At 43.2% G+C, this 20,731-nt stretch overlaps 2 protein-coding genes and 1 long non-coding RNA gene across 3 annotated transcripts in view; 1 reads left to right on the top strand and 2 right to left on the bottom strand.

Moving 5' to 3' along the window:
• The window catches only part of LOC134557551 (uncharacterized), an 83,915-nt gene extending 80,673 nt beyond the window's left edge, over window positions 1–3,242 (bottom strand). Inside the window, exon 1 of the long non-coding RNA XR_010082062.1 lies at window positions 1,004–3,242. This is a non-coding gene — a long non-coding RNA (uncharacterized LOC134557551). The remainder of the gene's footprint in view (window positions 1–1,003) is intronic.
• Window positions 426–10,862, top strand: DNAJA2 (DnaJ heat shock protein family (Hsp40) member A2). Its single transcript, XM_063410660.1, has 9 exons — window positions 426–613; window positions 3,286–3,345; window positions 4,330–4,550; window positions 5,817–5,897; window positions 6,202–6,335; window positions 7,544–7,740; window positions 9,155–9,299; window positions 9,468–9,595; window positions 10,090–10,862. Exons 1-9 carry the CDS (start codon window positions 536–538, stop codon window positions 10,276–10,278), a joined length of 1,233 nt encoding a protein of 410 aa, XP_063266730.1. The 5' UTR covers window positions 426–535; the 3' UTR covers window positions 10,279–10,862.
• On the bottom strand, window positions 10,523–19,786 carry LOC134557550 (borealin-2-like). Its single transcript, XM_063410661.1, has 10 exons — window positions 18,688–19,786; window positions 18,311–18,439; window positions 17,372–17,412; window positions 16,961–17,021; window positions 16,252–16,319; window positions 15,444–15,511; window positions 14,735–14,773; window positions 13,544–13,676; window positions 13,241–13,327; window positions 10,523–12,480 (listed from the first exon to the last, which is right to left on the bottom strand). Exons 1-10 carry the CDS (start codon window positions 18,845–18,847, stop codon window positions 12,433–12,435), a joined length of 834 nt encoding a protein of 277 aa, XP_063266731.1. The 5' UTR covers window positions 18,848–19,786; the 3' UTR covers window positions 10,523–12,432.
• Window positions 19,787–20,731: the final 945 nt, after the last annotated feature.

The raw sequence follows: 20,731 nt of genomic DNA, 5'->3' as shown, positions 1-20,731 counted from the left end.
AGGATGAGAGAAGGGTCTTAAGCTGCACCAGGGGACGGCCAGCTTGGACACAAGGTAAGACTTTTTTCTCAGAAAGAGTGGTTAGATATTGGAACGGGCTGCCCAGGAGGGCGGTGGAGTCACCGTCCCTGGCGGTGTTTAAGAACAGAATGAACACTGGACAGGGCACTCAGTGTCACGATGTGGTTGACACGGAGGTGTTCGCTCACAGGTGGAACTGGACGATCTCGGGCTCCCCTGCAAGCCCGCAGAGGCTGTGCAGTGCCAGGCGGGACAGCTGAGGACGCTGCCCGACCCCGCTCCCCCGCCCGTGCCCTCACGGCCCCGCGCCCAGCGCCCCCTGCCGCGCCGCGCCGGAACTGGGTCAGCGGCGCCGCGGGGGCGGGGCCAAGCGCCTCGCGCGTCGCGGCGCGGTGACGCACGCGTGCGCGGTGACGTCGCGGCCGGTCCGTGTCCGTGTCCTGCCGCCGGTCTCGGCCCTGCCCGCGCCGCCCTCGGCCCGCCCGGCCCCGCTCGGCCCCGCCGCCGCCCCGCCATGGCCAACGTGGCCGACACGAAGCTCTACGACATCCTGGGCGTGCCGCCCGGCGCCTCCGACAATGAACTCAAGAAGGTGCGGCGGAGGGGCGGAGGCCGGGCGGTGGGGGGGTGGCGGGCCCGGCCGGGCAGGGCCCCGCGGGCGGGCGGCGAGGGGAGCGGGGCCGAGCGGGGCGCGGGGGGCAGCCCGCGGGCGGCGGGGCTGAGGCCCGCGGGGCGGGCGCGGCGCGGTGCCCGCTAGGCCGCGCCCGGGGCCGGGCGGTGTGGGGAGGCCGCGGGCAGGGCGAGGGCCCGGCGGGAGGAGGGGGCGGCGGGGCCGGCCGCGCTCGCTGCGTCCCTGTCCCGGCGCGTCCCGCGTGGGCTCCGGGCGCGGGCGGGACGCGGCTCGTCCCGCCCCCGCGGCACCGCGCCGTGCGCGGCCGCAAGGGCTTTTTGGGGGCGAGAATCCCTGTGGGTCGATCCTCACCGGTGCCATTGTCTGCCCCACGTGCAGGCCTGGGAGGATTCGGTTTCGCTCGTAGATGCGATTCCTCCCAGGCTGAAAGCGGCAAGGCGTGGTAAACAAAGAGGGGAGGTGAAAACTTGGAGCCAGGTCGTCGCTATAGCAATTCCATCCTGCGGTGTATAAAGCACTTTTTTTTTTTTTTTTAAACTTTTTTTTTTTTTTTTTTTTTTTTTTGTGGAAGCCCTTAATGACCGTTTACACGTGAGGGAGGGGAATGAACCAGACGGTTCAGTAGCAGAGGCTTCCGCGGGTGGGTGGTGCTGGCACCAACAACTGCGCCTTACCCGTCATGCACGCGGCAGCCTCATTTGTGCAGGGATAGGCAATTGCAGTGTCGAAATTGGCTGGAGATGGAGGGCAGGCGGGGAGAAGGTTCTGTTTTGTATACAGCACTGTCCACCAGAATATTTTGTTTTCTTACAGGATTCGCTTAAAGCTGTCTGTGTCCTGTAAGAATGAAAACCAGAGCAGATTTCTGCTAGGATAGCCTGCACCACCCAATATTAATTACCGCATATTAGACTAATCGAGGGATGTAAAGTTTCCAACTGTCTGAACACCAAGGAGTTCATGTATATCTTGTAGTCATTGAGAGGCTTCATGGATGCTTTAAAATCTGGTATTTTAACCTATGTAACAGTATAGAAAAAGTGAACATGAATGTTAGTCTGAAGGGGCTGAGAGAACAGGCTTTTACAGTGGCTAAATTAATTTCTACTGTAGTTCTATCTGTTCCTAGTGTAGACCTTGATTCTGGTTTTGGTTCTGATGAAATAAATAGGTGTAGCTTCCTTTAGGGGCATGGGTAGTTGTAAGAGTTGCTCTGGCCTGGAATGCTGTTATCAGCAAAGATGTGAGGGCTTTCTCATTTTAAAGCTCCATTTTTTCCTGATTATATGATGTTACTTAGGTTATCAGTTTAGTGGTGTTTTGTTTTTTTTTCTTGGTTGTAATACTTAAAATATATGGGCAACATCCATTATAACAATACACAGGTTTGTGGAACATTATGCTTTGTTCCTGATGGGTTATTTGTCCAGTAAGATGTATGAGTTTTGATTTTAACAATTACTGTGCTTTGGAATATTAGGCTTATAATATCAACATTATTTTTATTTTATTAGTTCTTTATCATGTCTTGATTGCATGCTAAAGTGCACAGTGTTTCACGATAAAATCTTTAATGAGAAATGACTGTAGGGATACAAGAAAAACGGATTTTTTTGAGAAGTTGTGAAGTTGTGTTTGCTGTAAAGCTCTTAACATTGTAGTTCTAAAGAGTTAGTTTAGGTGCTCAGTTATTCAGAACTAAGGTGTTTTAAAAAACCTCTCCAAGAACTGATACTTCAGGTTTTTTGTAGTTACATCACTGTAGCTTTTTTAATAGGTGTAATTTGAAAAATAAAAGACTACATACAATGTAATTTGGTTCTTGTCCCCGATTGTTTCTGGGGGGCGTTGAGATGGAGTAGAGGAAGGGTTGAAGTTTGTACTTCCATTAGCTCCAGTGGTAGGAGAAGTCTTTGCCGGCTGTGTTGTTTGCTGTGATCCTCTCGCGTGTTAGCAGAACAGATGAGGAGCTGCTGAAGAACCAGTGATGGTCCCGAATGCCAGAGTGCTGGTCAGGAAAAGCACTCTGGAAAGTCCCTTCTGGGGATTGGGCTGTGCTTACTCCCCCTGCTGATTCACAACAAAGAAGTTAAATAAAAGCAGTGCTGTGTACATTTCTGCACATGTAACTCACATACCCAGCTGAAGTGAGGTGAACTCTTCCACTAGTGATGGTGGGGAAGAAGGAAATGATTGTTGTGAGCAGTGGTGGCAGGGTTGAGTGGGAAGCTGAGGCAGCCATTTTGTTGTTACTGTGCTGCTGTGGCTGAGGGCAAAGACAAGTGGGTTCAAATTTACTGTTGTGGTGTAGGGTTTGAGTGAGTTCTAAAGAATAAATCATTTTAATCAAAGTCAAATGGGATTCTCCCTCTAACTTAATGAAGATAAGCAGGAAAACTTGTTCTAGCTGTTGTCTGCCATAGTTGTGTTTAAATGCAAGTCTAGTTAATGTATGCATGTAGCAATGTCAAATTTTTTTAGGTTGTATCAATGTATGGGTGACTTTGAAACACTATGATAGTTTTTACTTTGCTTTATTAGGATTTTCTTTCTTCTGGGGGACACTACTGGAGTTTCTCAGAAAAGAACTGATTAATGGAAATTTTAACTAATTTTCTACCTCTTTCAACTAGGCATACAGAAAACTGGCCAAGGAATACCATCCTGATAAGAATCCAAATGCAGGGGATAAAGTAAGAAAGACTCATCTTTTTTTATAAATACCTTAAGTTTGCTATTACATTAGCATCTAAGGAACTGAATCTAACGTTGAACTCCAACACTAAGGTGTTGGAGGCTTGCTTTTTAAGTTGTGATACAATACTGTGAGAGAGGTCATCATTTGGTCAACTTCTCCCCAGTCTCAAAATCTGCCATTGTACCTCGTGACAAAATGCAGCAGTTGGCTGAGTCAAATTGGTTGAGAAGGTGATGTTAAGGAAAAAACTGCTTCTCATTTGCTGAGATAGTGTTAGCTGGCATTGGCATGTACGTAGGAATTTGAAAAAGATAGTCAGTTTTTCAAGTTTTTCCAAAATGGAAAAATGTATATATAGAGATTCTTAAAACTGCTGCAACATAAAATAAATTACATATGTGGGAAAGTTGAATTGGATTTGTTATGCTAAAAGCAATTTTAAAATTGTCAATTAAGTTGACTCAGCTGATTATCCTTAACCAAGTTGAAGTTCTGATGGCTGCTTAGAGGTGAGCAGAGATGATTGTGAAAAGATACTAATTTGCCAAATACATTAATGTACATTTCAGTAAGCTACTTAATTGTTAGTGTATTTGAAGAGCCCAACATCTGGAAGTCTTTGCTGTTAGTATGTAACTGTTGGGTGTTCTGCCTTTTGGCTTCTGCAGTATTGTGTACTTGGGGGTTTTCTTCACTTGGATTTTTTTTTTAATGAGAGATCTATTTTATGCTAGTGAAGAGCAAAGCCAACCAAGTTTTGCAGTAAAATATCTTATTTTATGATAAGATGTAACAAAGCTAAGTCCAAGTCTGACTTTAAAGTCTTGCTTAGAATGAGTGATGTTAAAATGATAGTGGAAAAGTGTTTCATTCTGTACCTTCTTAACTGGTAGGCGCTCATGCAGGAGGAGAAACTCATAAAATGGTGCCTTGAAGTTCTGAATTATCATGCACTGTTTTGACTCTGTTCCTCTTGTAGTTCAAAGAAATCAGCTTTGCCTATGAAGTATTGTCAAACCCTGAGAAACGTGAGCTGTATGATCGATATGGAGAGCAGGGGCTCCGAGAAGGGAGCGGGAGCAGTGGAATGGACGATATTTTCTCCCACATCTTTGGTGGTGGGTTGTTCAATTTCATGGGTGGCCAGAGTAGAAGTCGCAATGGCAGAAGAAGAGGAGAAGATATGATGCATCCACTCAAGTGAGTACCTTGATGCTGCAACTTGTACTTTGAATCTTTCCTGACTGTAGAAACTGCGGGTTTCTATTCTTGATGCACTTCTCAGCAGAGATCCTCTGCAGTCTGCACTGCTCTTCAGAGCTGCAGGTTGTGTGTGGAGCAGGGGCCAGTCATGTGGAGTTGGTTAATCTAGAGACTACCAAATTCTTTGCCAGGTTATTTGAATTACATATTTTGCTAGCTTTATTTTCTTTGTTTTGCTCCTTAATTATGTTTGGTAGTTCTAGGCTGGAAAAGCCTTCAACAGCCAAGTGTTACTTACCAGGCAGATTCTTGGGACAATGGAGATGCTCTGGAAAAACATGAATTCATAGGGCAATGCCAGCTGGAACTCTAGTTGAACCTCAGTTAATGGAAAAGTGTGTGTGATGACTTTGGTTTTGGTTATTTTGTCAGATTCTTGAATATCACATCTAACTGTGTTTTGGAGATCTCTTCTTGCAGTCATGGCTGGCTTTTTGCCTGTTGGGCAGGTCCCTTTTCAGAACCTCAGTTAAGCAACATCTTCCCTGTGGCTGGCAAACCGTGCTTGGTGAAGTCTGTTTAACTTCACATGCTTGCTTATTTCAGTAGCTAGTACTCCATGGTATATTATTAATGTTTGATGTTGTTGTTGTTTGTAAATACTGATGCCAGGCAACCTGTTCTCAATACATGGAGTTGAAATTTCCATCCGCTTCCAAACCCTTTTAGGAGAAACACTAAAAAGTTAAGTGGCCTTGGGGACATGCTAACCCCACCCACTGAAGTCTCTTGTGTAGAAAACACAATACAGTAGTAAGTATTCCATATGTGTTCTTATGTATTTACACAATAGACAGTGTTATTGTCTGGAGTGTTTACAGAGGTTTGTTTCTCACCTGCCTGGTAGAATTAAAAATAATAATTAGTTATGACTGTATAATAGCACCCAAAATTCTAGATAAGCTTGTTTCCTATTGAGAAACACAGCCAATCCTATCTGGTTTCTTCTGATTAAATTACAGCTTTTCTCTGAAGCTGTGTTCAGATTTACAAGTGTATATTAATATGTATGGATAATTTTTTTAAATAACTCTTTGGGGAAGCCAAAATGGTGCTTTAAAATCTTATTTTGATAGCAGATTTAGTCTTGTTAGGAATATGTAGGTTGTTTCTCTTTTTTCATTTGTCCTAGGCAAGTATTTTAATTACATGGGGAAAGTAAGCTGTTAAATGATAACCCAGGAGAAATATTTTATTTTGTAGAGTCTCTTTAGAAGATCTGTATAATGGAAAGACAACCAAACTACAACTTAGCAAGAATGTCCTTTGTAGTGCATGTAATGGGTAAGTTGGTTTGTATTTTTGAGTTCTCTGGTTGCTTCGTTGGCAGATAGTGTAATGAAGGATCTCCTGTGTCAGATCTTTATCAGTGTTTGACTTACTGGAGCCTGCTTTCAGACCAGCAAATTGTTGAACTTGAATGATGCTGTTGATGGAACTGGATATGGGGACAGGGTGGGAGAGCGGAGCACCGAACTGTGGTTGGCAGTGCAGTTGGGCATGGAGGCATGTTAACCTGCTGCTGGGGGGGTTTCTGCTTTCTCTCTGAAGAGCTTCCTTCTCATGCAACTGTTGCTGTGTGCTGCAGGCAGGGAGGGAAGGCCGGCTCCGTTCAGAAGTGCAACGCCTGCCGGGGCCGGGGCGTGCGCATCATGATCCGGCAGCTGGCGCCCGGGATGGTGCAGCAGATGCAGTCCGTGTGCTCCGACTGCAACGGAGAAGGTAGGCCAGGCCTGCTCTGGTACTAAATGTGCTTGCTTGCATCCAGCCTGCTGGAATCTCAGGAGGAACTTATCCAGGACACTGCTGCCCTTACCCGGTCAGCTGCACCTCTGGTGGCAGTATGGAGAAATCATTTCATTCAGAACAGCAGCAAGGTTCACAGTGTTTAATGTACTGAAAAGCAGCCTTGAAGCTCAAGCGGTGTAGAGATTGATCATCTCTAAAAACATTTAGATGTGAATATTACTTACTGCTGTTACTCTTGTGTTAAAGTAAAAACCCAAGATATGCTGCTGGTTTAGGAGCTATTTGTCTTTTTGCATCTCCTGATATCCAAGACCAGTTGTAGGTTAAAAATGGGAACCTAAAGTTGAATTTTTAACTTCTTCAGATTAAGATGATATCTTTGCCTGAATTGGTTCTGTTTGGGGGTAACAAGTTCAGCACTTCATCTGATTTCTTTTTATGTCTTCTGCAGTTGGCAGAATAGTAACATCACCTTGTGGATAATTTTACTCGTCACAACACTCAAGCTACAACAAAAAGTTGTATTTTGTGACTTGTCAAAACACTTCATAAATGATGCTGTCTTTAACATTTCATGTGCCTAACCTACATATTTTGTAGTTTCAACTGCATCGTAATGTTATGCTTTGTTTCACAGAAAGGTGGTGTAAGGTGAGAAGCTTAATATTTTAAGCCAAGTGCATCTGCTTGTGGCACTTAGTACCAAAATTTTACAATCCAGGTGCCCTAAAATACTTGGTTACTGTGTATAGAGACAAGAGCTAACTGGAAAAATAAAGATGAGGTAGAACAGAGCATTGAAGCCATTTTGGATTGTCACCCTTCAGTTTGCTGGAAGCAGTAATTACCTTTGTAGGGGTGAATCTGGTGTGACCAGCTCTCTTTCCCGGTTTGTGTATGTAAGACTCCCTAGTTCTGCTGGCTGCGTTTATTCAGGACTGTCTTGTGGGGATATTCTGGGAGATGGGGCAGTCAGGGGACTTCTATTTTATTTTTTTCTTCCTTCCCCCTGTCTCAGCTAGGGTAAATAAAGTCTGGATTTCCTCTTGTGAAGACTTCATAAAGCAATCTAAATCACCACTTGTGGGGCAGAAATTCTTCAGCTTGCTTTCAAGTAATTTTTCTAGGAATTTGATACAATTATGTCAAAATCGCTGAACTCAAAATTTTTCTTTATTTAGGTGAAGTAATTAATGAAAAAGACCGCTGTAAAAAATGTGAAGGGAAGAAGGTGATCAAAGAGGTAAAAATACTTGAAGTCCATGTAGACAAAGGCATGAAACATGGGCAAAGAATTACATTCAGTGGAGAAGCAGATCAAGCTCCCGGTGTGGAACCAGGCGATATTGTCCTTTTACTCCAAGAGAAGGAGAATGAGGTAATGCTTTTGAGTTTCTTTCAAATGCCTTTTATTCCAATTGTTAATATTTAAGTTATATAGATGGCCATTCATTTAAAGTAGTTGATACAGTTGCAGCTCTGGGAGAGATGGTGAATAGCTTTTAATAGATTTATAGTGTGTAACGTGGCTTTCATGGTGAGCCAGAAAAAACTGGGCAAGCCCTTAGCCAGAGGACAGGCAGCTTCTGGTGCCTCCTAATGCTAGTAAGAGGCAGCTTTCTCAGATAAGCTCAGACTGACTTTGATACAGTAGATGCAGGGAAGAGCCATCCAGGATGTTAACTTTAATCTGCTTTGCTCATGGCATGAACAAAATTGTAAGAGTGGCTTTTTTCCATGTCTTGTGACATGGCAGGGAACTCCTGATAAAACCCCCAGACAGTGCTTTCTGTGTGTGCTGCTGTGGTTCTGGAAATAACACAAAATGGTGATGTTGCTGATTCACTTAACAAAACAAACATTATGATTTTATACTGGTTTGGTAAGACTTACGTTCACTGTATCCTGGACTATATACACTGCACTTTGGAATTAAATATTGCGATTTATCTTTTCCTGTTAAAATTCATGTGGGGCAGAGTTGAGGTGACTGTGCTTTTTTTAATTCTACTGTTAAAAAATGCCAGGTATAGCTATGATGAAATCAGAAACAGTTTGTGTGTTGCACTCGAGGAGTGGTTGCTGTTGCAGTACAAATTTAAACTCCAGTCATATATTAAGGATATAATGTTGGTTATCTGCTAATTAGGTACTTTGTAAGCTTTTCAAAGCTGTGTCAAGGACTGCTAATCTGCCAGTCTGTACTTTGTCCTAGTGAGTAAAACTAGATAGACTTTGTGTTTTTAAATTTCCCTTGAGATGGAACTCGTGGTTCTCCAGTGGACAAATTTTAAGATTTACTCTGATTAAGAATCCTGAGTTAAGTGGCCTAAAGATCATTTCTGATAGCTGTGGAATAAGTGATCAAAGTCTTGCTGTAGGTTAAGGGAGCTAAAGCAGATATACATGACAACAAGAGTTGAAAAACAAAGATACGGTTTATATACTCCAGTGCAGGGGAAATAGTGTCAAGCTCTTGTCAGTTTTGTTTATAGGTTGCATGTGTGGAAGATGCTGGGTGTGAAAGAGCAGTGCTGCTGTACAGGCCTGGTTTAATTTCAATCTTACCTTGGTGTGTGGTGTGTTTGGCTTATTTTAGATGACACTTGGTCAGGCACAAACTTCCCATTAAACCAGGTTAAGCTGTCTGAATTAATAGAATCAAGTTCACTTCATACAAAGGCTGTTGCCCTGAGATGGAATTTTAAGGATAAATAATAATGAAAGCTCAATAATGAGTCTGGTGGAGTTGTGATTGTAGTGCTAGAAAGGATATCTCCTTTGTTTTCCAGATGTTCCAGCGGGATGTGAATGATTTGCATATGACACACAAGATTGGACTTGTTGAAGCACTGTGTGGGTTTCAGTTCACATTTAAGCACCTTGATGGACGTCAGATTGTGGTTAAATATCCTCCTGGAAAAGTAATTGAACCAGGTAGGCTTGACCTGATAGGCATTCCTTTGTGTGTGCTTTTGTGCTTCTGCAGCCCTGAATCCCAGCGTTGTTGTCCTGTTAACTGAACCCAGGCCAGGGAAACAGAGCTGTATGAGAGAGAAGGGCTCTGCAGCAGCACTCCACTGATGACTTCTCTTTGAATTCCAGGTTGTGTTCGTGTAGTCAGAGGGGAAGGAATGCCACAGTATCGCAATCCTTTTGAGAAAGGGGATCTCTACATTAAATTTGATGTTCAGTTTCCTGAAAATAACTGGATTAGCCCAGAAAAGCTTTCAGTAAGTAGTTTTTCAAGCATAAATGTGGTGTCTTACTTGACAGTGTGCCAGGAGCCTATGTTGTATGTCATGGGCTTGCTTTTAGTGCTTAAATTTAGATGCAAGTTCTTTTAACCTTTTTATGAGCCATGTGTTACATGGAAATACCCCTTGAAATACAAATTTATGGAAGCAGTTATTTAAGAGCTGTGCATGTGGTACACAGATGAGGGAAGGAGGAGAATCTTTCTGTTGCTGTGTGATAAGTTTACAGAGTGCAACTGCATTTACTGATTGCACTTCTGGTTGTTGATATGTGGAGCTGTTGGTTTTCTTGAAGTGGTGTCTTCCAGTTGATACAAATACTTTTAAATTACTCTGCAGTTCAGGGCTTTCATCAGCACAGACTTCTAAGCCAGGCCTGCTCTTAGAGGTGTCTTGAAGTTGTGGGAAAACAGTCACTTTATTTAGGAGTTGTAGATGCAATACTGAATGCATTTCCTTTTTTGGGGCAGGAACTTGAAGATCTTCTGCCAGCTAGACCAGAATTTCCCAATGTAATTGGTGATGCAGAAGAGGTAGATCTTCAAGAATTTGATACCACTCGTGGTTCAGGTGGTGGCCAGAGACGTGAAGCTTATAATGATAGTTCTGATGAAGAAAGCAGCCATCATGGACCTGGGGTACAGTGTGCCCACCAGTAAACATTTGTCTAAAAAGTTGCACAAGGATTTTCTTTCAAATTTTGCCTGACTTGTTTTCAACAATCCAGCTGGATTGTATAAGTAATCCAGATGAACCAATGGACATCTATTGCTGTATGTGTAACTTTTAAATTGGTCTATAGTATCTACAGAGTGTAATTTAAACTAACCACAAGCTTACATCTTCATTTTGACTGTGTAGCAGAATAAAGCACTTGAAAGGAAGACGAGACTCCTTTTCACATGGGTTTTAAGTTTGTCCTCGTATCTGTGCTTGATTTTTACCAGTTTTGTGTAGATTTTAAGTTTCATATTTTAAATTCAAATTCTACATTGTAAAGTTTGTGTACAATTTGTCCTGAGGCTTGGTATTTGGCTGCACCTGCATAAGCTGCTACAAGTAGAATCAAGAATTTCATAGCCTGTATCTATCATCTAGATGCATGGTAAATGGGCTTTGCACATAATGGGTTTAGAGCTGACTGGGAACAATGAAAGACTAAACTAGAAGTGGTTGTAAGTTTTTTTCTACCATCTTGTGAACGGTTTCTGAAATTAAATAAAAGCAGTTGGTGTATAATATATTTCTTTTGCCTTGTAACTCTTACTTTTCCAGTGGCTTTAACTAGTCTGTGTATGAAGAGACTATGTAGATGATAGATATTTTATAAGCACAGGGAGGCTGAAGCTGCTTTAAGACTAGGTGAAGGTTAGATAACAATTGTGGGCCACCTTCAAGTCTTCCTGAAAGAGGTGACTAAATGGGCACAGGGAAGGCTGCAGCCATGTCCCCTTTGTGTGAAGAAAACACAAGGATATCTGAATTCAGTCTAAAGATAACAAACCCCTTAAATGGGGAATGATTAAATTCTGGAATAATTGTGTCTTTCTCTTAGCCTTTGAATCCTCTTCAAAGCCTGATTCAGCCTCACTTCCTAGAGAAATGTTTCCAGTTAAAATAAAAATTGTTTAACCTGGAAACATAATAAATGGTAGATGGTTTTGTTACTTTTCTAGTAGTTTGCACTTTGGTTTAAGTATGAAGATATTAAGATCTCCAGCTGCAATTCTATTATTAATTGGCAAAAATGCCAGAACAAAGCAAAAATGTGACCTTAACTAAGGAACTGTTGTGCATGAAGTGTTGGGTTGGTAAGCTGCCTCTATAGCAAGGTTTCTCTCCTGTTGAAGTGAGAAAGTTGAAGCTCTACTTTTCTTTACAAATCTGAAGTGTGACTTGTTTAGTTATTTCTCTGATAGTTGCTGACATTTTATTGATGAGGTTGGAGGGACAAACTCCAAGGGTTTCAATGTGCTTGGGTAGGCATTGGCATTTGAGTGTTGCTGAACATCCTTGTTATAGACTCTAAAAATGAAGCAAAAATAAATACTGTTTGATCTGTATTTCAGTACTGACTTATGATGTGGCATTCTCTAGTGGGTCTTTTATTTTCATTTATTGAAACTTGGGGTTGCTTTTTGTGAAGCCATGGTTACATGGTGATCCTTTCTCCTGACTGATCTCACCAAGGAGTCAGTCCTTGTAACCTGCAATGCTGAAACAATTACAACACCTGTCTTCTGCTTCTAAGTCCTTGCAAAATAGAGTAATACTCTAAACCTTTAATCCCCATGCAGATTGGTTTTTTGGAAGGGGAGGAGAGGAAGGGATCCGTGGTAACTTTTTATGTAGCTGATGTAAAGGGGTGGAGGAGGAGCTGATCACTGTAGGGCAGTTCTGTTCTTCAGTCCTCTGCTGGCATTAATTGGGGCTCCTGCCAGCAGCACCTGATAACGAATTCTAATTTTACCTGTCATCTTGCACATTACTATCATGTTATACACAAGACTGGAAAAATTCATAAATGCTACCACATAACTAAAGTTAAAGGCTGTTCAAAAATTTAGGACCTTCTGCTTCAGTTTGTGAGTTCAGTATGAGAGAAACTTCCTGTATACAGCCTCTTACTGTTCATTTTGCTGTGAACTTCAGAAAAAGTAGCATGTTCTGCTTTGCTATCCTTCATAACAGGAATTTAAAAAGATACATCACATGATATAAAAGTTTATAAAAACATTTACTAGGCAGTATACAGCTTTATTAAGACATAATAGACATAATTTCAAGAGTTTGGAGGCAGCAGGCACGAGCAGTCACGAAGGTTTAGGTGTTACCTTTCCACATAGTACAGTCAGCTCACTCTGAGGGGGAAAAAATCATTTTAGCTTAAGCTACCCCAAAGAAGTTGGAAGAAGAAAAAAGGTCCCTACTGTGAAAGAAAGCAGTGAGCACTTACTCCCCACTTCCTACAGAGGCAGGGCCATAACAAAATATACAGAACAGCTCCCAGACCTCTAGCTCAACTCAGCTGCACTGCTCTCTATACCTGCAAAACTGTGAATTGGTTAATATCTCTCATGTTTGGATAGATTTCCATTTCTTCAACCAACAGCCCAGGTATCCTCATCTTCAGGAGGGTTGGGCAGTATGTGCTACACAGTCCTGTTCACTTTATTTTGCTTCACAACCATTAAGGCAGTTCCTGTTCCACTGCAGCAGAGAATTACCAGGTGTATAGTTCTTACTCAGCAAGGGACACACAATAATGGATTGTCAGAATCAAAACTGAGCTGTAGCTTTGTCAGCCTTTGTGAATGAGATAAGAGAATGGCAGTTTGCTCACATGGCAGGACAGCCAGCAGAGCAGTGCAGAAGGAGGAGTTAATGCTCCTGTGGTCCCCCAGGCTGTCACCAAACTGCACATGCTTATGGAAGTGCAGTCACTTTTACACGTGATCTATGTGCAGCAGTTCTCCCCTCTCTCTTCCTCCCTCAACTGAGGCCAGGCAGTTTAGAGTTAAACTCCAAGCAGTTTAAATTTGCATTCCTGACAGTCTGACATGAAAGCCTGGGCACAGGTGTCTGAATACACAGATTTGTAAGGCTCCTAGTTCAGCTTACCACCAGGTTATGAATGTGCTGTACTGTATCCTGATGCAGGAGCTGCACATCGATGTTACGGAGGTCTCTGCCAGCTGTACACAGTGTCTGAAACAATTGAAACAATTACAAGATTAAAGGATTTTTCTTGCATGCCCAACTTCACTGGAACTCATGTGCTCCTCTGTACATTGCAGAACTTTGGCAACCATTTTTCATTTTGTTCAGCAGCATCTCATTTAGGAATTGCAAGAGATATCACTGTCAGACTATTTGTATTGATCAAATACTGTAAGTTGAAAATGTTAAAAAAAAAAGAGATACCTGTCCATCAGCCAGGGGGATGTTGACAAATGGAACACTCTTATGTTGGGGTACTGATTTACTTCTTTTTAACATGCCTTGAACTCTTCCACTGGCAGGTAAAGTTCTTGAGGCAGTCTGTTGTAATCCAGCACTAGAATACAATGAAAATGTCACTCTGAGGTTAACTTTCTGTGCTCTGCTGGACATTTTCAAGCATGAGGCAAATGCAAGTGGTAGCAAATACGCCTAGGAGAGAGGCAGTCATGTTTAAATTTTTGTTGTTCTGCCAGGAGACTACAAAAATCCAACCATGGGCAGCAGTCATGGACACTGCTGGGTAACTTTATGACCTGCCACTGCAGTAATCTTGTAAGCCTGTGACACAGGATGACATTTGGCCACTCAGTTACAAGAATATCCACTCTCCAGTATCAGCAGTGAATGTTTACAGTTTTGGAAAGAGGAAACTTCATGCCTCAGGGCTTGAGATAAGATGAGCTGTAACTGTCTGCTACAGAGGGAGATACCAATAAATAGCAAAGCTGCTACCTCTCTGAGGCACAGGGCATGCCCTATGCCATGCAGAATTCCTAAGTTTTCATTATACAACTGTTCTTATTTTACTTTAAAAATGTGCATTTTGGGTGTGTTCTGCATGGAAACAAGGCTCTGACATTTACAGCAGGCCAAGGTGAAACTGAACCACTTACTGGTTTCAGGACCCGTTTAAGTTGTTCACCCCCTCACTTCAGGTTGTGCCAAAAGCAAACTCTGCAGTGTATGGAGAACGATACTAACTGAAAATCTTGACTCTTCAAGATGCCAAGAACTTATTATCAGTGTATTTGGTTGAGGAGTTTGTGGGGATTGATTTATTTTTCTTTTAACAAAGCAATATTGGTGACATTTTAATCAAGGTTGGGCTCTGAGAACAAGTTTGAGATGTAAGTCTGTAAACAGTGAGTGAGAATAGAATTTATACTCTAAATACATTTTTTTTAAACTGACTTAGTTAGGACATTGAATCCTGCGCCTCTATGATAATGGAAGTTATCACACCAAAGCAGGAGGTGTGACAGGTTTGGCATCCCTACTGTCACATTTAGTGGCAGACCATGAAGATCTGTTACATTCAGATTGATAACAAAATAGATATATAGTGTCTTGGTATTGAACAAAATTATCAAGAACAAACTGAAAACCCCTTACCTTCTAGCTCCCTTTGGAGTGGCTTTGACATTTGTGGCACTGCAATGAAAACAGAGACTTAGCATCCTTCTGCAAGCTACACTGGCAGAAGTCTAAACAGACACTTAAAACCAGTAGTTATTGGGTTTGTGTTTCGTTGAGGGCTTTATTTTGTTAGTTTACTATTTTTATTTATTTCCTCCTCATCTACTTCTGCTGTAAAGTTTTAGCTAGGATGAAGGCAAACAGACAGTGGATTAGAGAATGCTGAAGTGCCCCATGAGAAGGATCTAGTGTGAAAAACACATGTGAAAAAGCCCTCCTGAGGTAAACATGACATAGTGGCACCTAAACCATACAAGAACACAGTAATAATTTATGTTATTAGGCAAGGGTGAGCTGCAATAGCTGAGTTAGGTGTTTACTACAGAACAGTTCAGTGGCACTAGCACAGCAAAGATGCTTTCCCCACATGCTCTCTTCCATGAGTATTGCCTGGGACTCTGTACTGCTGCCCTAAGTTCAGGACTGTGCACCGTTATGGCTTCCTCAGCTACAGGTGCTTTTCTGTTCGGGGTCACATCCCAGTGCATCTCAGCCAGGTCATGGAAGAATCCTTATCAGACGTATTCCCACTGGGCTCAAATCTCAGCTACTATATTGGAAAATAATTGTGTTCAGCACTCACAAATTCAGGTGAGTTAAATAAGCTATCAAAGGTCAGTCTTACCCAGAAAGAGAGTTCATTTTGCCACTTAAACCAGACGCCAAGGAAACCAGCGACCTGGTTTTGGAAATCTGAAAGCAAAATGATAGATATTAGCAGGAAACAATACTGTAAAAATTTCTCTGTTGAAAAAGGGTAGTTAAGGCCCATAGTGCTGCCTTATATATACATATATATATATAAATATCTAAAATACCAAATATGCATTCTAAAAGAAATTTCATAATGCCAAAATATATTTATTCCTACTGAAGTTCTGTGTAACCAACCACCTATCTAATATACACCCAACTTTTAAGCCTTTTTACAGTAAAAGTCTGTAACTGCACAGAATCTTTTTTGTATTTGTTGTCATCTTGCTACCTCAGTGTCTGGCTGAGGAGCTACAGTGCACAGACAGACTGAGGTGGCAAAACTGAAACACTTGATTTGGTTTAGAGACAAGAATGCACTAGTCAGTTATAGAAAAGGATGGAGGATAACGAGGTTGAGTTAAAAAATAAAAAAAAGTTTCAACAAAATATGGTTCCTCAAACCATCAAGACTTACTGGCAAGTCAAGAGAGAATGAGTGTGCCAGTACTTGCCAGCCTGTGTGAATTACTAGACATGCAGATACCATATTTCATTATGAAAATAATCTACTGTTTAGTCTTGCTTAACTTCAAATATGTTACATTTAAAAGAACTTTTTTGACTTTTCCAACAGACAGCAGAGCACTGGCCTGCCTGGTGAAGGATCTAGCAGGGTTTGTGGCAGGTCAGAACTGATTAAGTCCTTATGTTTTTTCAATGAAAACAGAATAACTTACTTTTTTAGTTATTTTGTTTGCAGAACTGTGCTTGGCATCTTCATATTCAACAATTGTGGTTACCTTAACTAGAAATGTATTAGCAAAACAAGGAAAATAAAGATCTTATGAAGAGAACAAAACACCATTCAGCCTCGTGTTTGAAGCCTGTTTCCCCCCCTATGGACAGCTTTGTCCCCTCTACTGCTATCCAGTGTCATTCACCTGGGACACAGGTCAAAGCAAACTGTGTTCATCACAGGCACTGGGACACACAGGACACTTCAAAGACCCCAGATAATCCCTCAGCCCACAGACAAACAGAATTACACCCCAGTGTTAGTGTCCTCCTTACTGCATATTTGGGGATATGAAGAAAAATGCTATTTTTCTTACAAAGCTTAATGGGCAGGATTGTCAAGGGAAACCTAAGAAAAGAGGGGTGACTTTCCTAGCTGTCCTGCTATACTGTAAAGCCTTAAATCTGTCTCTTCTCACCATTTTCCCTGATAAATACAAAGGACAGAAGCTTTTATGCTTTAAAGTACCTCTACAGTAGCATAGCTCATGATCCTCCACACTGAATGCCGGGGGGGTCTGTTGTGCACATTTCCCTCTCGTATTCCTAAGGCTTAACATTCATTTTACAAATACCCGGTTCAAACCAGTAAAAAAAAAAAAAAAAAGCAAATATAAGAACCACGGGCTATATATGAATGAGTTGACCTGCCTTTTTTGCTGTTGCTCCTCATCATTTTGGGATTTGGCACGTCTTCTAGAGAGCAGCTAGTCTAAAAAGAAATGTTTATCCAACAAGGGAAGGTCGTCAGATTTTTCCCAGTAGATGCAAATTATGTTACAAAAGGCAGTGAACTAAAAGGGCATGAAAGCAACTGACAGGAAGTGGGATTAGCTAAAGAACAGTTTGGGGTTTTTTTGAAACATCTGAATTTCTGCCAGCAGATGACCCTAAAACTTTAGGTAATGTTCATAACTGCACCATGGCTGGCTGTCTAGTCTTTTCATATCATCTTCTATTTAAACACACAGCCAAACGAAATTATTTGTCTGAGGTATTTACAGCAGGGAGAGAAGAATTCTATTCTGTAAACTGTGATAAAATTTGAAAACACACACTTACCACTGCTGCAGCAAGAGCCACTTCCTCCCGTCCTTGCAAATCTGTAACTCAAGAAATTGTAACTTCTTTAGATACTATTACTTGCATAATTTTTATCTTCAGATTCTTATTTTATGGCCTCAGAAGACAATCAAGTAATTCAGGATTACAGTGGTTAAATAGATAACCTTAGTTCATCTTGCAGGACTGTAGTCACTCCTACAAAACCACAATGAAAATCTAAGGCCGTTTCAGTGTTTAATCCTTGAAAGAATCCTGAGTAGTCACACAGGGTATGCCCTGAATTCAAAGAGCCACCACATGCACTCTGCACTGCAGACAGCTGATGCTCTTAGGCAGAAGTTTCTCCAAAGGACACCAGAATCCATACTCAGGCTTACAGTAAACCCAAGTTCTTCAAGAGGTTCAGGTTTGACCTGTGTGGCCCCTACACTTTCCAGCTGCAAGGTAGATTCCAGAAACATCAGTTCTCACCAGAATATACATCTGATGCTGAGTGTACACGTCTTAAACCTCTGCATCAATGGGAGTTAAAATTAAACTATGGTCTATGACTAGAGTAGAATGGCTCAGGAGAGTTCAAATTGACAAAGAGAAAATTATCTCTGTAGGTAAGGATAAACAGATTCAGATGAAGAAAATTGCCTATTTTTATACACAGAAAACACTACGTTTGTAATTATTTCTTGTCTCTTCAGACTTTAAATAAGATTACTTAAGTGCACAGAGAACAGTACTCTGCAGACTAGTCACCAACTGATTCTATACCCTGCGTTACACAGATCAGTCAACTTGAACGTGAGTGCCCAGCGATCTGCTGGGTAACAGCGCTGCTGATCTGCTTAAAATCCAGGGCAGACAAAGCAAACATTTCCATGAAAGCCACCAAGTTCCCAGGTTTTCTCCCGCAGCCCCGGGCACAGGGCCACGCACTCTCACCGAGCACCTCTTTCCTTTTCATCTTCCTGACGGCCGCCGGCATCGTCAGCAGCTCCACCGCGAACGCCTTCTCCGCTGTCTGCAAAAGCGAATCGAGCTCTTTCTTCATCTCCTGGATGTGCTCCTTGGCTTTAAAACAAAACACGCTTTTATTGCCATGCGTGTTACATGCTTCCAAGCAGAAGCACTGCAAGACCGCGCTACAAAAGGAAGGTGAAACAGCGATTTATCCGAAAAAATCCGAGCCGGGAGTGGGAGCGCCTGGAGTCTCCAGCTGCCAACCCGGGGCGCGGGGCGGGCGGCCCTGCCCCAGGGCGCGACCCCGGCCCGGGGCTCTCCCGGCCGGAGCCGCCGTTCCCTCCCCGTCCCGGGCCTACCCTGCTGGTCGAAGTCGCTGAGGAAGAGCGCGATGCGCTGGTCCCTCTTCTTCTGCGAGAGCGCGGTGCGCTGGGCCCTGTCCCGGGGCAGCGGCCCGCGGTCCGGCTCCACGCCCGAGTCGCTGCTGCGCCGCCGGCACGGGGCCTTCCCCGGGGCCATGGCCGAGAGCCGGCCCGACACAGCCCGGGGCGGGCAGGAGCCCGAGGGGAGCCCGAGGCCGAGAGGAGCCCGGGGCCGAGAGGAGCCCGGGGCCGAGAGGAGCCCGCGTCCCCGGGCTCTGTCCGGAGGGAGGGAACGGCGTGAGGGGAGGGGGTGTGGGAGTGCCCCGCCTCGGAGGTGCCTCAGGCGCTGGCACCTGTAGGGACAGGACAAGGAGGAACGGGTACAAATTGAAAGGGGGGAAACTGAGGTTAGATAATAGAAATTATTTACTGTGCGGGTGGTGAGACACCGGAACCAGGGAGGCTGGCAGTGCTCAAGGCCAGGTGGGATAAGGCCTTGAGCAGCCTGGCCGTGTGGGAGCTGGCCCTGCCCCGGCGGGGCGGTGGGACAAGCCGGCCTTTAAGGTCCATCCGACCCCTCAACATTCTACAATTCTAGTGCTTAATGATCCTTGTGCCCTGGCAGGAGCTGGGCTCACACACACACGAGTGAGCTGCGCGGTTTGGGTCCCCGTTGGGAGCAGCCCCGCGCACACAGCGAGCAGCAGAGGAGCGTTTCCAGCCCCGGGCCTGGCACCGCAGCCGGGGTGCCCAGGGCGGGGACAGGCGGTGCTTGTGCTGCCGGGCCTTCCCCAGGACCCGGGAATCCTCCGTGCTCCAGAGGAAGGGCCCTGCTTCAGAGCCCGCTTTGGGTTTAGCTGAATTACTGCTGTTCAGTGTGCACAACGGGCAGGGTTTCAGAGCTAAGCACGGGAATAACCTGCTCTGTCCAGTGCAAACGGGTAACCATGTGTGCAAATTCTGAGCAGGTGAAGACAGGACTTAATAAACACATAGTAACAGGGAACATTAGAACGGCATGGCTACACCAAGTATTGAATATATAAAAACATAGTTAAAAATAGAATTCCCTGAAGAAACTTACCTTGTATGTATCTAAATTAAAATTTTAAAAAAAAACCACTAGAGGTATGAGCATCTTGGGTTTTGTACAAATTTGAGCAAGGAACTGTGCAAAAAGGCATTAAGATAATGCTTTAAAACACTAATGGTTTTCACATGGTGTATACAGATGCTGCAAGCTCTCTGAAGTGAGTATTTCTGTATCATGTGCATCTGGCACATCTCCTGAGCCAGATGGGACAGACTAAGTCACTCAAAGAGCTGTAAAAAATCTGACTGACAATTCATAATGTAAGTATTTTGTATCAGATCATGTTGTCTGTAAAACAAACAACACACTCCACTTCCCACACCCCCCCCAAAACCCCTTCCAGACACACAGGTGTTTCTGTTCCAGAAAACACTCAAAATCCGGATATAAAGAAAAGAATATCCTGCTTTCGGTGGTTCTGGCATATGCATACATGTTTATGGAAGCAGGACTAGTTTCCCTTTCCCTAAATTTTGTTTTCTTTGAAATTACCAAACAAACACCATACTAAAGTAATTCTGAGGTGTCATTGCAAAAAGACAAGACAGTGTTGCTCTGTAAGTTTAATCTCCCATAAACCATGTAAGAAGTTTTTAAAAAGGAACTGAAACACCAAACAAATCCCTCACCAAAGGGGCAGGGGGACACAGTTGATCAGCCTCAGCTGCCTGGCTGATCCTCTCTGTGAAGAAAGTCTGGCTTGCTTCACTCCTGCTCACAACTCCTTACATTACAGGATTAATTATGAGCATAAACTTGCCTAAAACCATCTCCATTTGAAGTTCTGCACTGGCAGGGAATAGTTTTGTGGTAATAAGTTGGACAAATCTCAAGTCCATAAACTGGAATGATGCAGAAATTAATGATCTGGTACATGGGTACTAAATATTAGTAAATCCTGGTTTGAACATGGGATTAAATGTGTCATAGTGCAATCCAGCTGGTGTT

This window comes from Prinia subflava, chromosome 13, assembly GCF_021018805.1.
Source record: "Prinia subflava isolate CZ2003 ecotype Zambia chromosome 13, Cam_Psub_1.2, whole genome shotgun sequence".
Lineage (NCBI taxonomy): Eukaryota > Metazoa > Chordata > Aves > Passeriformes > Cisticolidae > Prinia > Prinia subflava.
The sequence above is the reverse complement of the archived record's forward strand: the minus strand, read 5'-3'. Positions and strand labels throughout refer to the sequence as shown.